Source organism: Zonotrichia leucophrys, chromosome 8, assembly GCF_028769735.1.
Source record: "Zonotrichia leucophrys gambelii isolate GWCS_2022_RI chromosome 8, RI_Zleu_2.0, whole genome shotgun sequence".
NCBI lineage: Eukaryota > Metazoa > Chordata > Aves > Passeriformes > Passerellidae > Zonotrichia > Zonotrichia leucophrys.
Window position 1 is genome coordinate 3,764,048 of NC_088178.1, and position 14,318 is coordinate 3,778,365.

The 14,318-nt window shown below is 38.6% G+C and overlaps 1 protein-coding gene across 5 annotated transcripts in view; it reads right to left on the reverse strand.

The window, feature by feature from the left end:
- The window catches only part of RALGPS2 (Ral GEF with PH domain and SH3 binding motif 2), a 114,078-nt gene that overhangs the window by 58,805 nt on the left and 40,955 nt on the right, over positions 1-14,318 (reverse strand). For all 5 annotated transcript variants that reach the window (XM_064719381.1, XM_064719377.1, XM_064719380.1 and 2 more), the window contains exons 5-8: positions 14,228-14,311; positions 8,478-8,567; positions 5,253-5,345; positions 1,115-1,241 (exon numbers count right to left, since the gene is read on the reverse strand). In XM_064719381.1, the coding sequence (XP_064575451.1) occupies positions 1,115-1,241; positions 5,253-5,345; positions 8,478-8,567; positions 14,228-14,311 (394 nt within the window). The remainder of the gene's footprint in view (positions 1-1,114; positions 1,242-5,252; positions 5,346-8,477; positions 8,568-14,227; positions 14,312-14,318) is intronic.

Genomic DNA, 14,318 nt, shown 5'->3' on the forward strand with positions numbered 1-14,318 from the left:
AAACTTAAAAACTGTTTCCCAATATTTGGCTTGGGATTTTTACAATCAGCAAGAAAACAATTTGATGCTGGCTTCATGTTTGAAAAATCATGGCATACAGGTCAAAAGCATCAGCATAAGAAGCTGATATTTCAGAACTATATATCAAGTCTCTACATTGTCCATGCACACAAGATGGGAAAGCTCCATGGTTCATCACATTACATAATGCTTGGTTTCCTTTTTGTGCCTTAGTGTTTGTTCCAAACACCACAGGGCATTAAAATCTGGTTCCCCACAGTGAAGTATTTTTTTCTCTTTCTGTAGCAAGCATGTAAAATTCAACCAATTAATCCAGGAAAAGTGAACAGCCCAGCAGAGTAAAGGAAGTACCAAAATTCAGGAACAGAAATTGAAGTTTAATAGGCCTTAATGACCACAAGAGCTCATCTTGAATTCAGGTATAAGAGCAACTTATTATCTGCAAAATACAAATAATTGGCTACACAGTGCCTTCATTTTGTGTGATTACCAACAGCTCATGAAACAAAAGCTGCATTAAAAACAGCACATTTTAATGCCTGCTAATTTAAGTAGCACTAAATTAGCTTGACAAACAAAAGCAACACATATTAAATGCATTTATCTAGTTTTTAGATACACAGAACTATAATTTACTAATAATTATTCCAGAAGGCTGAGTCAGTTATACCAGCCTTGTTTCTCTTGTCACATTGGTATTATCTCCACATTTTACCACGCTCCAAACTCTAAGATCTATATTCATTTCTCTCAGAGGCTTGTGATTTATAGTTTCTCATAAATTAAAAGCCATCATTACTAGAACAGTCAAGTATTTAGTATTTAGGAGGGCTAGCAGGTAGAACAATGAAGTATTTCTCCAGAAGTCACTGTATCTGTACAAAATAGTTTCCTAGAAAACTGATACTGGATGTAAAACCTGCAGTGTTTGTGAGCTTTAAGAGGTATTTTCTTTTTGAGGTTCTGTCCTGCCACATACAGAGTGCTCAGAATCACTCTGGGTTGTACATTCTCCACTAAAGTACTCAGAGTTTCCTGAATGCTTAAAAATGGTGTTTAGCTTGTGTAATTACTGGAGAAAGAGGCTGCTTACCTAAGTAGGGAATACAAGGAGTCATCTTCAAGCTGCTGATGTAGTCTCTGAGCCTTTTGTAATTATCTTCTTTACTCATCACATATTCCAGCTTGTCAAAGGTGGCTTTATCCTTCCGACTCAGTAACTAGGCAGAGGAAAAAGAAGGCAAAACCAGATGAGTTTAAGTTAGATCATTATGATTCCCTCTTTTACCCTTACAAGCACAGATTTCCACTTCCCCATTGTTGTTGCTGTTATTGGTGAGCTGGGTTTTTCTGTTTTTTGTTTGTTTTTTTTTTAAACTCAACTGCTTCAAAATTATATCATTTATTTCTTAAAGAGGAGCACTTAGAAAGTTTACAAAGAAAAGAAACAATTCTGGGGGTTAAACTTAAAAATACTTCTAAAAATTAAGCAGGTAAAAATGCTGGTGGTCCTAGAGGATCCTTCTGAAACAATGTAAGTTACCAAAAAACAAATCTAACTAACACACATCACAGCTTCATGTGCAGTCCACTCCAGCAGTATTCATGGCAGTAACATTTTCACTCTGATTATCCATAAGTGTGCTGGCTTGGGGTGGGAAGGAGTCAATTCTCTTCACAGTGGCTAGGATGGGCTATTATCTTGGATGTGAGTAAGGATTTTATCTATGTTTTTCACAAAAAGCTCATGGAGTTCTATTTGTCTGCCAACTGGCAATTTTACTGGCTCTTAATATCACAGAAATGTCCACTTTGAACAGAAAACTTTAAAGTCATGGTTCTCCTTCATTAACCATTCCTCCTGCCTCCAATCCCTTCCTTTGACAGAATTAACAGCAACCAGGCATCTATTTGTAAGATGGGGAAAGACAGGATATTTTCCAAACATCTTGCTGAACTGCTGCTGCAAAACTGCCTCAAAGTCTTCACTTGAACTCAGAATCAGAATTTAACAGAGTGTAAGATGTTCCCACCAAACATTTTGGCAGGAGATTCAGTGTTCCAAGTCCCAGTCACAATTTTTCCCCTACAATGCAATGACAAGGGCCAGATCACTGAATTTCTACACATATTCCCTTTTCACTTCAGTTAAAGATCAACGTAGGTGAGCCTGACAGAAGTGAAGTCTCCCTTCTGTAAATTCACTATTGAAATAATTTATTTTTACTTCAATTCCCTATATCCAACTCTTTATGAGGACAGACAAACTGAATGCTGGATCTCAGGAGAAAGCCACCAGTTGAAAGTGAATTGTCTCCCAAGGCATATTCATCATTGACATTCCAGCAATTAATTTGCATCTTTAACTTGGGTTTGGTTCCAATACCCAAAAGAGAACTGCAGCCTCTTCCAGGAGAAGGAAGCAGCAGACTGACATGACTCCAACCACCCAAATGTGACATTTTACTTGTGAAGTTCATCTCAAAGCTGATTCCAGTTTTATCAGCCTGGACTAGCTTGCTTCTAATATCCTAAAACATTCTGCCATCATTTAATGTCTGAAAGGTTTTCGTAGTTTTGCAGACTGAAGGGTGAGACAAGACTAACATATAATAATTTTCAAACTCGAATGAAATGAACTGCATTTTCCTCAAACCATGCTGATTTGCACACTCTTATTCAAGTGTGATGTATCTTTCAGGCCCTTTGGATCATCTCATAACAAGGTGATCCTGCATGACTTCCCCTGGTGCTCCCAAGCCAATCCATGCCATGCCTCCACCTCCTGCACTCAGGGAGAAAAGTCCAGAGAAGCCAAGAACATCACAGCGTTTCTGTGAGGGCCAAGTAAGGACCTATTTCTTAGTCCTTCAGTTTTGGAGCTGCTTCTTTTTTAAGTAAAGTTTCTTCTTCTGTCTCTTGGGTGAAAAGAGCAGTAAAGAGCTGTACATATGCAGAGACAATAAAAGCTAAGGCTGACAGTTTATAGAAGCAGGGAAGGATTTGGAGCCCTCTAAATTGCTCTTGGCTTTCTAGCTTAGTGTGCCAGCACTGAATACAACCTTTCTGAAATGCCAGCAAGAAGAGATGAGGTCTCAGCATGCTGGCTCACCCCACTCCACATATTTAATAATTATCTATTTTATTGCCCAAACCCTCACTGGTCATCGAGAATTCCTTTACATTAAATGGAGAGAAGTTGAATATTCTATTCTGTGAACTTTCTTGGAAAGACTCACAATTCTTCTCAAGTTCTGAATGGGGCAAATCACACATTAAAAGTAGCACTTATTATTCTCCAGAGTTCAGAGTGTGTGCAGGCAATGAGTGAGACAAATTTCAGACAAATGCAGACATACCGTCAGAAGACATGAATTCCATCTTTTTTAGGAACATTAGATTACCAAGCAAGTATTTAATGGCTCCTTTAAACTCTAGATTCCAACCTTTTAAGGTGGCTTTCTTTTTTTTTTTTTTTTAGGGAATGAATATACTTGCAGCTATTTTCCTGACTTTGTAAATCGAGTTGATTGAAAGTTGCTACAAACCATATTGGAAAGGGAGAAGAAATTCTTCCTTGTTGAAGGTTTTAGGGGGTTCCTGTGCAACTTACCCAAATGCCTTTGTGATTCAAATAAAGGCTTGGTGTGCCTTTTCTTGCTTTTAATTAAAGTAAAATATACTTAAAATTTAAGTAAAGAAGGTAATTACAGAAAGCCAAAGGCTTACAATTATCTTCAGGAATTTTTAAGCTGAACTTTCAAGAGAAGGACAAGTAAATCATTTTTCAGGGCACATTGCTGGGAGCTATCCTGCAACTTGCATTTGCAAAGGCTCATGTAAGATGATGGAAAGCACAGACTCACTTGGGATTGTGTGAGGAATCAAACACCTGCAGAAAATGTGGGAGAAGTTACCTGGAATTTCAGAGGCTGGAAGAGGGATGAGTTTTAATGACTGATACATATGTCAAGAGCACACAAAAAAACCTTGTAAGTGCAAACCAGTGCATAACCGCACATGAAAAGAAGCTGGGCACTTCCTGTTCTGAATGCCATTATCATGGCAGTAATGAATGTGGTTATTATTAATATATGGAAATAGTTACATTTAATTTGAGCTATGCACAAAAAGATTTAAAAACCGACTCAGCCTCACAGTTACATAAAACTGCTGAGGCATCAATGCCAAAACATAAAGTCTGAAAACCAGAAGTTCCCCTTGAGATAATTTTGAAGTGTTAATTTCACTAAGATTTCCTCAGAGAGATTTTTGGTATTTGGAAGCAATGTCTAACTTAATTGTGCATTTGCAAAATATGACCAGAATTCTAGAGGAGTATCTAGGCAGAAGTGAATTATCCTCAATTTTGGGAGTATTTATCAACTGAATGACATTTTCATGCAGTTATCAGACAAATAAACTTTCTGCAACATCCAAGGATGCACTGATGTGTGTTCAGGGAAAGCTTTCAGCTTTTTTTAGTGATATGTATCCTGTGCACAGGAGGATCTCAATCACCTCATTTTTTCTGTCACACTGAATGTCACATTTTTCTGAAACAGCTGAAAAACCACACAATATATGGCTGAATAAAGACTGTTTTCTAAGCTCTGAAGTAGCAATGAGCAAAAGTAATTCCTAATATTATTCTTATTGAGGATACAATGATAAACAATATTAAAGACAGTCAAAAAACAGATGACAAATAAAAATTATTCCAAAGAATACTCTCCTTTCACAGAAAGAGGCAGAATTACAACTACACTGTGTAAAGGAGCTGTAAGTATGAAATGACAATGAAAAGTGCTAGAGTTATCAGTCAGAGAAACAACAAATCTCTTTATGGAAATTGAATCAAGAGTTTCTGAACATCTGCTCTCCATAGCAAAAAAAAAAAAGAATTCCAACAGTATAAACCCCTAAATGATTAAAGTATGACCCACTTTGGCATTCAGAATTTTCCAGCAACTAAATACAAAATAGCTTCTGGCCAAATGAGAAGCCTCTGCAGGGAACTATTTTTCAGAGGAAAATATTTCTACAGCAGAACGGAAAAAAAAATCTAAGAGGAAACCATAGATTTCAGAGGAACTAGAAGCATTATGTACACAGCAGAACAAAGTTAAAGCTCTCTGTAGCAACTGCTGCATCCCTGAAAAGGAGCTGCAGGATGTGTTCACCTGAGCAGAAGTGAAGCCCTCTGCCCTGCCCTGCTGCTCCTCACTTACCGCCCATGTCTTGGTCAGCCTGAAGATGGGAGCGCTCTGCAGGCCTGACACCACTGCCATCAGGGCGTGCAGGTTATTCAGCTCATACAGCTTCTGAGCACAAAACAAAGAGATAAACAACAATAAACAACATTGCAAGTGCTGTTAATAGTGAACACAGAATAAATGACAATAGAAAGATGGAGAAATCTACTATGGTCCTAAATGAAGTGTTACAGTGAACTGCTGTGCACACAGACCACTTTTATGGCACCTCCTAATTTTTCATTACTGCATCTCTATGGTTTTGGATTAGACTAACTAGCTGTTTCATAGCCCATAGAGAACCCTTAGAAATATCTATATAGACACACATCTTGGGGAATATATTAGAAGTGCCAGAAATTTTCTGACATTCAAACCCAACAAATTCCTTCCATAGCATTCAACAGTATTTTAAAACAACACACCAGAAAGGACAACCCAGTGGTGAATGATGTAATCCTGTCAGTACCTAGAGTTTATGCAATGACCAAGGCTACATCAAAGCACCCAAAAAATATCTTAGCAGGATGAAATCAAGGAGGTAAATTTCAAAAGCCACATTCCTGGAGTACCCCTCTCACTGAAAGGCTATTTCTGGTGGAAAGCAACAACCCAATCAAAATTGAACAGCAAAGACATTAGGGTAAAAGAATTCCCTTCAAAACTCTATACAAAACATTGGGTTTAAGTGCATTTTCTCACACATTTGGAATTTCCCTCCCTTTTCTTTTTCCTTTCCCTCTGTCTCCAAAACCATCCACTGCCTTGGCCAAGTAACTACTGGTACTACTGTCATGAAAGCTTAAAAACAGTCTGGAGGAAAATGTTCTTCCTGAAGCTCTTCTGAACATAAACTGTTCTAATAGCTGTGAGCTCCCAGAGATCCAAACTACACTCATTTTTGGTGCACTGCACCCAAATTGAGGTTTTAACCCTAACAGAGAGACTTTGCTAAGGAGAAATTATACTCAATCACAGTATTGCAAATCTTGTTTAATCCATTTGGAATATTCACCAAGGTAGGTTAGGATTCCAGCAAGGAAAAATAAGAAACCCTTCCTATTCAAAAAAATGGTGGAAATCCTTTGTCTTACTTGAAGCTCAGCTTACTTCTTGCTTAGGAAATCTTTCATGAGGGAAAAGGACAACAAAACTAGACCAAAGGAATACTGACTAAATGCTCAACACCAAAGGAGAGCCTCTATTTGGAAGGATGAAAGCCAAAACCAAGGGTGGTTTTCTGGCTAACAGTTCTGGAACAGGGCAAATGATTCTCTCGCCACTTCACACACTGCCAGGAAACTTGCAGCCTTTCATGGAACAAAGTCCTCACAAGTATTAGTCAGAAATGCCACTTTAATGGCACCCCAGCAGCATTTCCACTCTGGGTGCTCAGACCCCCATGATTCCAGCATGTCCTGCTGACAGTGGAAGTCTGCCCACACCTTGTGATGAAGTGCTTCCCTCTCCTCATCCTCTTTTGGGAGGATTCTTCAGTAACCAGTGTAAAGGGTGTAAATCAGTGTTTTGTGGGGTGAGGTGGAAGGGTTTGGATGTTTCTCATACACCACAGTCCTGTTATCCCTCCAAGCAGTCCTGCTGAAGTTTGTCCCTCCACTTACACAAGAACTCTTCTTTCCTCCCACACACATCCCAAGCAAGGTAATAAAGTTCACTGTCCCAAAGGACAGTGGAGCTGATCAGAAATGAAAAGAAGGGGTTTCCCAGCTGCTGCCAGCAGTGAAACAGGAGTCATCACCAACCAGGACAGTCTGGGAACTTGAGGGGAACTGTCAGCTCCAATTACCTCATGCATTAAGCAGTGGAGGTGAGATACCATTTAAGCCATACAATATGTTGCCAGCACAAGGAATCACTGTGCAGTGGATTTACAGCTCCTCTGAAGGTAATTAGTGTGACCCCTGGCACCAAGCTGCTTTGATAATAGCTCTGGATAACAGAAACTGCTTCCAAGTGTTTCCAGTGAAGTTCCACTGCAGTAACTTCATGTCAGCAGCCATATGTAAGCAAAGCCAAGGTAACAAGCACAGAAATAAATGAACTGGTATGGGAACACCCCATACAGAGCTGCTTGCTTTTAGAACTGTGATTTTTACAGCTGACAGGTAAGCAAAGCTCAATTGCCTGACTGTCAGAGCACATAAGTGCCTCCAAGCCAGCAGCACTGCAGTCAGGCTGTGAGGTCAGGCATGCTCAGGGTGCTGTGCCCACAGCTGAGCCTACAACACCCAGCAGGGCCCAGTCCCATCCCAGTGTAACCAGACCTGAGCCCAGCTGGCTTCCCACACCTGCTCTGCACTATGGCCACACAGAGCTGGACCTCCCCCTCCTGTGCAGGGACATGGAGCGTGAAGCCAATTCTTCCATGTTTGTATTTCAAACAAAACCACAAGAACTGACTTTTAAAAATACATGAGATGAAGATACATTAACTCACCAGATATCAAAGGATGTCTAAGAGAGATCATTAACACTTCATGACCACAGCATGATTACTGAGCAGAGCCTGTGCTATCCTACAAAATTAGCTCTTGCTTTGCCCAAAGTTGAGAGTCAAATCCCCCAGGAGTAAAATATTGCTTCATTAAAAAAGGGCTTGTCAAGACAGGGAATGCACTTGAATACAAAATGAATTAATTAACAAATATTTTACTTTTTTTTTTGCAGGTAACCTGGGGTGGTCACAGCAGTCAGTTATAGTAAAAGGCAGCCACCATCTGACAGCAGAAACTTGAAAAACATCCCCTTCTTCTCACTATTGCGAAGAAGTTTCACTCTGTTTGAAGGGCTATATGTCACTCCAGATTTGCTGACCCTTTTCTTATGAATGTCAGTCCAAAAGGCTTTAGGAAAGACTGAGAGCTCCAAAATGTCTTCTGAATCAAAGTCTATTTTTCAAACCACATTTTTGAAGTTGATATTATTTGAGTAGAGATAAAAGATCCTTTCCTTCCAGTGGCAAAAGCAAACAATTTCTGTTCTGACTAAAGCTGTTTAAACTGACTGCACACTTTGTGACAACACAGAAGCCAACCAGTTACAGATGTCAACAGAAACAAGCACAGATAAGTCAGGTATCAGGCAGATATTTCCCCATGTGTATTTCTGAACTGACCAAACTGGGTCAAAAACCTTTGATCATGGTGAATCCCACACTCCCTTCACAATACAAATTCTTACCTTTGCAGTTTTGATGTAGTGGCTCAAAACTTCAGCTCGTATTTTTAAAGTCTGCGCATGCAGAATCTCTCTAACAACCCAGAAGCTTACCTAAAATGTAGGGAAAAAAGCCTTTTAAAAATACAGAGTTTCAACACTAAGCTTTTAAAAGTTTTATTTATTTTTATGGAAGTATAGTCTATGGAAACAGACTTGAGTTCAGTGTAAGCTTGAGGGTGAGATCACACACAAAGCAAATGGCAAAACACTCAGACTTTGAACAGTGCTCTCCCAGGAAAATAAAATCATGAAGAAATGTTATGAAAAGGCTACAAAATGAAGGAATATAAACACTAACATTGAATCATATCCACTGGTTTGCTTTCCCACAACATAAATGCTGCATTACATGAATTGAGCAGCTTCAACTACAGTTCACTGACATTTCCAGCACCTTGAACAAAAATGAACCCTGAACAAAATTCGAATGCAAGGTAGGAAGCATTGCCATAACCTAGCTTCTAGTTTGCACTCTTATTTCTGGCTATGCCAATTACCCTCTGATGTACAGCACAATATCCTGCTCTTGGTTAAGCTCTCCAGGACTGACTTCCCTGCTGTGGAAGATCCCTGCTAATTCAGCATAAACAGTGGTTGCTGCATTTCATACTTACATCACTGTCTCATAGAGGCTGTGCTCTAAAAGTGTTTGGTAATATGTCTAAACTCCACTGTTTGCTCTGCTCTGCTCCCTGCCACCCTCTGCCCTCACAAAGAATGACAAAAATTAAACACTGGAATAAATCAGTAGTAAAGAATCAGCAAAAGATAACAAACACTGCAGCTTTTATTCATGTATTTGCTACAAGTTGGGGAAAATTAATTATCATCAAGATACAGCATGACTGGTATTTATAAAACTACTGAAAACAGTGTATGAAGAAATTTACTACAAGTTTACTCATACATGAAAACCTTTCAACATGTCATGTTGCTTTGATTTTTAAGTGGTGCTAAACTACTTCTTGTAAACAGGTTCCTGGCCAAAAGCTCAATTAGAAAAATGAAATATCCTGTTCCACTTTGTTCAGTACAATAGCTCCTAACACAGAAGAGCACAAACAAGATCCACACCTCCAAAATGATTACATTTGCAGTGAAGCTACAGGGATCTGATGAAAACTGGGATGTTAAATCACAACAGCTCTTTGGAACTGAGAAATGGAAGAATGACAAGAAAACCCACAAAAAATCCCCACAAACATCTTGCATAAGAATCACTTCCCTTTGGTCTGTTTGTCTAAGATTGTATTAGCCAGGAAAGAATTAACCATAGAGCTCAGGTTTCTATTTCTTTTCATTTTTCTTCATTTTCTTTCCTCTTTTGCTTTCTTGCAAAGCAAAATATCTCTTCACAAACAAAAAGTGGTTCCAATTGATTAAAAAAAAATCTCAATATGTTGCCATGTTCAAAAATAGCAAAGTTTTGAAACCACTGTTTAAAGTTAAAAGGAGGAAAATTGTCTCATTTGTGATGATACATCATCAAATTGTAATAATCTGAAAGTCATAGTGACAGTAGCTGTATTTAAACGACAGAGATTGTTATTCCCTTTGTTAGTTAGAGAATAATTTTCTTTTAAGCACAGGGCACCAAGTGCTGAGACAATCTCAGGGGTAGTGAGAGTAAAAAAGAATTGAAATTCTTGCACCTTCTTCATTGTTCAGAAAACACAAATACATGTTGGATTGTAGCCAGGTCTTTTCCAGTGTTTTCTTTAATTAAATATTCTGAAGGTGTCCTTACTGAGTCCTGCCAGGAGCAGGGATTTGCATTCACTGATCCTTATGAGCCCCTTCCAACTTGAGATATTCTATGACCCTATCAAACACAGAGGTACTGAATACATAAAATATTTGGCAGTACTTCAAAATTTTGTCTTAAAAAGCTTGACCTCAGTTTGGTGCTCTGTTGTAGTTACACAGCTTGAGAAAAAGAACTTTTTTTCCCTGATTGATCAATGAGTTTTTAAGGAGATGCTTTCCCACTGAAGATCAAGGAAATTTGAATTTTTAACATAGGTTTCTGTATCACAAAGAATCAGGTAAGGACAACACACAGAGCACTACACCTTAAGATCCCAAATCTCTTTGATTTGAAGCTCAGAGAGTGCTGATGTAGCAGGAGGATGCCTGTGATGGGCCAGACTGTGACACACTTGCTCAGAGCACAGAGCAACACTCCAGCATTTCCATCAGGACAAAAATCCCGATTTCCTCTGTCTGTCCTGACTTCTGTGGCAGTTCCCTGGCATCACAGAGACACAAACCCTCTTGTTTGCCCAGGGAAGCTTGCTTTCTGTCCCAGTCCCAGCCAGACCTCAGCTCAACACTCCCACGCTCTTGCAGGAAAAGAAAAAAGCCCAAACAAACCAGAACAAATTTCCCTGAAAGCTTGGAGCTCTCCAGTCCCTTGAGTGACAGAACCAAACACAACCACTTCCACTCCTCTCTGATGTGTTTTTACTGACACAAACACTGGGGTTTGGCTGGTCATGCCTATTAACTGGTACCTTTAGACAGCACCATAACCCAATGCATTGCACATATTGAAAAAGCAACAATTTCAATAAATACTTTTGTTTCATTCTTTACATAAATAATACATATTTGTTCCATATATTCCTCTCTTGCTGCATTTAAATATTATTATACCAGCATCAATCAGCACCATGACTGCCAGCCTTAGGGCATCAATAGCTCTGATACCAGTTCAAGGCAGCCTTTAAAGCCTTGACATATAATTGTATATTTATATTCTTCCCTATTAAGGTCAACTGAGAATAACAGGCTTAACTTTGAACATATCTGTTCCTGAATCACATCCTAAGAGTTTTAACTATCCCATGTTTCCCTGTCTGAAATACCAATTCTGTTCTACTGGTGCTTTTAAGATCATAATCATTGCTCCCAAAACTCTCTTTGCTTTCTGTGCTAATCAAAAAATAGGGAAATTCAAGAATATTCCTTTAATAGTTTCTGGCTTTTCCTTTCAGGTATCTTCCATGCATACTAACCATTCCACTCCTTAATTTCCAATAATCCCAGTTAAATCCACTGCAATTCAGCAACACTACAATATTCAAGAAAAAGTTCTTCATACAATGTTTGCATTTGAGTTAAAAAAGGATGCAAAAAAACCCATGAAAAACACATATAAAGACAGTCAGTAAAACATAAAATTTTCCTTTGGCAAGTGGGATCTCTTCCTTTAAAATTGTTCCAATGTGCTGAATCTAGCTGACAAGTTTCTCTAATATTTTAAGCTCTCTGGCAGCACAGTTCAACTCCCATTTAAACAAAAACCTCAAGAAAGAGGTTTTCAGTTTTCAGTTGAGGGACTCATAACCAAGAGACCAATAGTGACCTTTTCACAATTACCTTCAAAAATTGTTTATTTGAGACAAATGATAAAGGTTTATTTTCAAAAGGTAAGACAATGTTTTACTAAGTGAACTTGGCAATTGTGTACTCTGACAGGTTTACCAGTAACAGCAAGTATACAGCTCACTTTCAGAAGAAAGCTGAAATCAGAGATCAGAGTTTAGGGAAAAAAATTTCTTCCCTCCTCACTAAATATAAACTAAGGCAAAACCAGCACATTAAAATGCATATTTAAAAAAATTATATCAGATATGTAGATCTATATGGGGCACCACTCAACAGTGAATTCTCCAAGAACAGGAGAGTCCTGGCATGGAAGGATTCCACTGATTTCTGTTGCCTGAACTCAATCTGTTTTCACAGGCACATGCAATTATCCCATAACTAATGCTGGAACTGCCTGACTTCATCCTCAGTGGAATGTAATCAACTGCACAGCATCATCACTGCTTCCAAAATGCTACCTGCACATCACTCTGCTGTGCAGCAGCTGTTAGTAATTTCATATTCTCTTTATTTAAGAAGTGAGAGCTGTTCATGATTTTCCTTTGGCAAGCTGGGGGCAAAAAGAGAAGAGACAGATGCACAATGCTTAATTTAACCCCAGTGAAATTTCAAAGGTTAACAACATTTTGCTGACATGTATTCCTGCCTGACAAGGCCACAAGTCCCTGTGACTTTGCTGATTATTTATTTTAGGACTAAGCAATAGAACAGCCCAGGTAAGTGGAGCAGAAACAATATCTGTCCTTTTCCCTCCCTACTCCAAGGGCTTCCTTGCTGCCAGAACAAAGGCTGATATAAACTTCATGGAAGTCCTTATTCCATGATAAGGTTTCCCCTCCTTCCTTCTGCCTACTGAGCACATTCTACCAATTCTTTAGTATGTCTGAAGCTGACTTCAGGCAGTTCCTGCAGTTCTTCAGCAGAGCACATAACAACAACTGAGAAGTGAAGTCCTTGCTGAGTTACACTGCCTCACATGGTTTTTACCACAAAAATATTCCACAATATTCAGCAAAACTAAACATTTCATGGAAGAGTCAACTTCCATGAATAAGCAAGGCAGAAAATGTTGGAATCTGTGAGATTAGTGTCAAAATCATGAATGTTTTTATAGCAGCCTATACATTCTAACAGGAGCAACTTCAAAAGCTAGATCAGGAAAGTTTCAACTAAATGGAGAGCAGCAACAATAACAACAACAACAACTTCTCAAAACAACCCAAACTCTTGACCAAACCCCCCAGGATCTCAATATCTCAATAGATGGTACAGTCACAGAAAGTTTGCAGTGTACATTCTCTTTTCAGTCCAGTGCAGAATCAGGCAAGTGTCCAAAACTCAAAGCCAGACAAGCATTTCAGTCAGTAGGTTAAGAAATATTCTAAGTGTTGTCAGTGAAAAGTGACAGGATTTGATCATATCCTCAATGAGAGCAATAATGAAAAGTGAGAAAGTACACAAGGACTGATAGGAAAAAAGCCCTGAGAAGTTGAGAGGTTTGGTCTGAGTTTCAGATTAACAAAGATCTCTGTAAGTCTGAGACTGGGTACAGAGGTTAATTTGGCAGGACAGCTTGTAAGTTTGAGACATCATTAAAGATTTACAAGATGAGAGAGGAGAGTGATAGAATTACTTCATCTGAAAGAGAAAATACAGCATTACTTAAAAAGAGCATCACAGTTTTGAGACATGATTGGGTAACTAAAGCTGGACTCCTCCAGCTTTAATTGTGGAGAAAGGGAGAATTCTGATCTTCTTGTAATAGTTGATTTATACAGAGAAATTTTTGAGTAAAAAACCCATAAATCTCAAATATACTACAAAAAAATTATGTGAAATAGAGTTAAAGAACAAATTTTTTACCAAAAAATTGTTTGGAATTCTTAAAAGTTTGCCTAGAATCACCTTAAAAAGGTACCTATGCTGACAAGAGGCTTCTATTTCTAGGGACAAAAATATCTATGAGAAGCATAAGACACTCAGCTAACACAGAAGGAAATTACATCTAATTACAAGTCCAGAAATCCTGTATGGCAAGCCTTGAACCTGTAATTATGATTCTGTCTTCATATAAAAGACAGCCAGCAGTTCTGGGGAAAATGTGCACTTTTCATCGATTGCTGCTATTTAAAACAGAGTATTTCTTCAACACTGGTTTGGTCTTTCTGCATATCCTACAGATAAAGTATTTGCTAAAAGGAGTTCCTTAAGTTGTCAAGCAATCAGCTGTGATCCAAAATAAAAGTGATGTGCCAGAACACTTAATCCCACAGACTTTCTAAAATGTGTACATGTAATAATGCTGGAAAAAAATAACTCACATGATTGAATCTTCTGGTGAAAGCAACAGCATTTGGTGCAGAACTGTATTTCTCTTTTTTATTCCAGCCACAGCTTGCCAGCTCCTGGGAG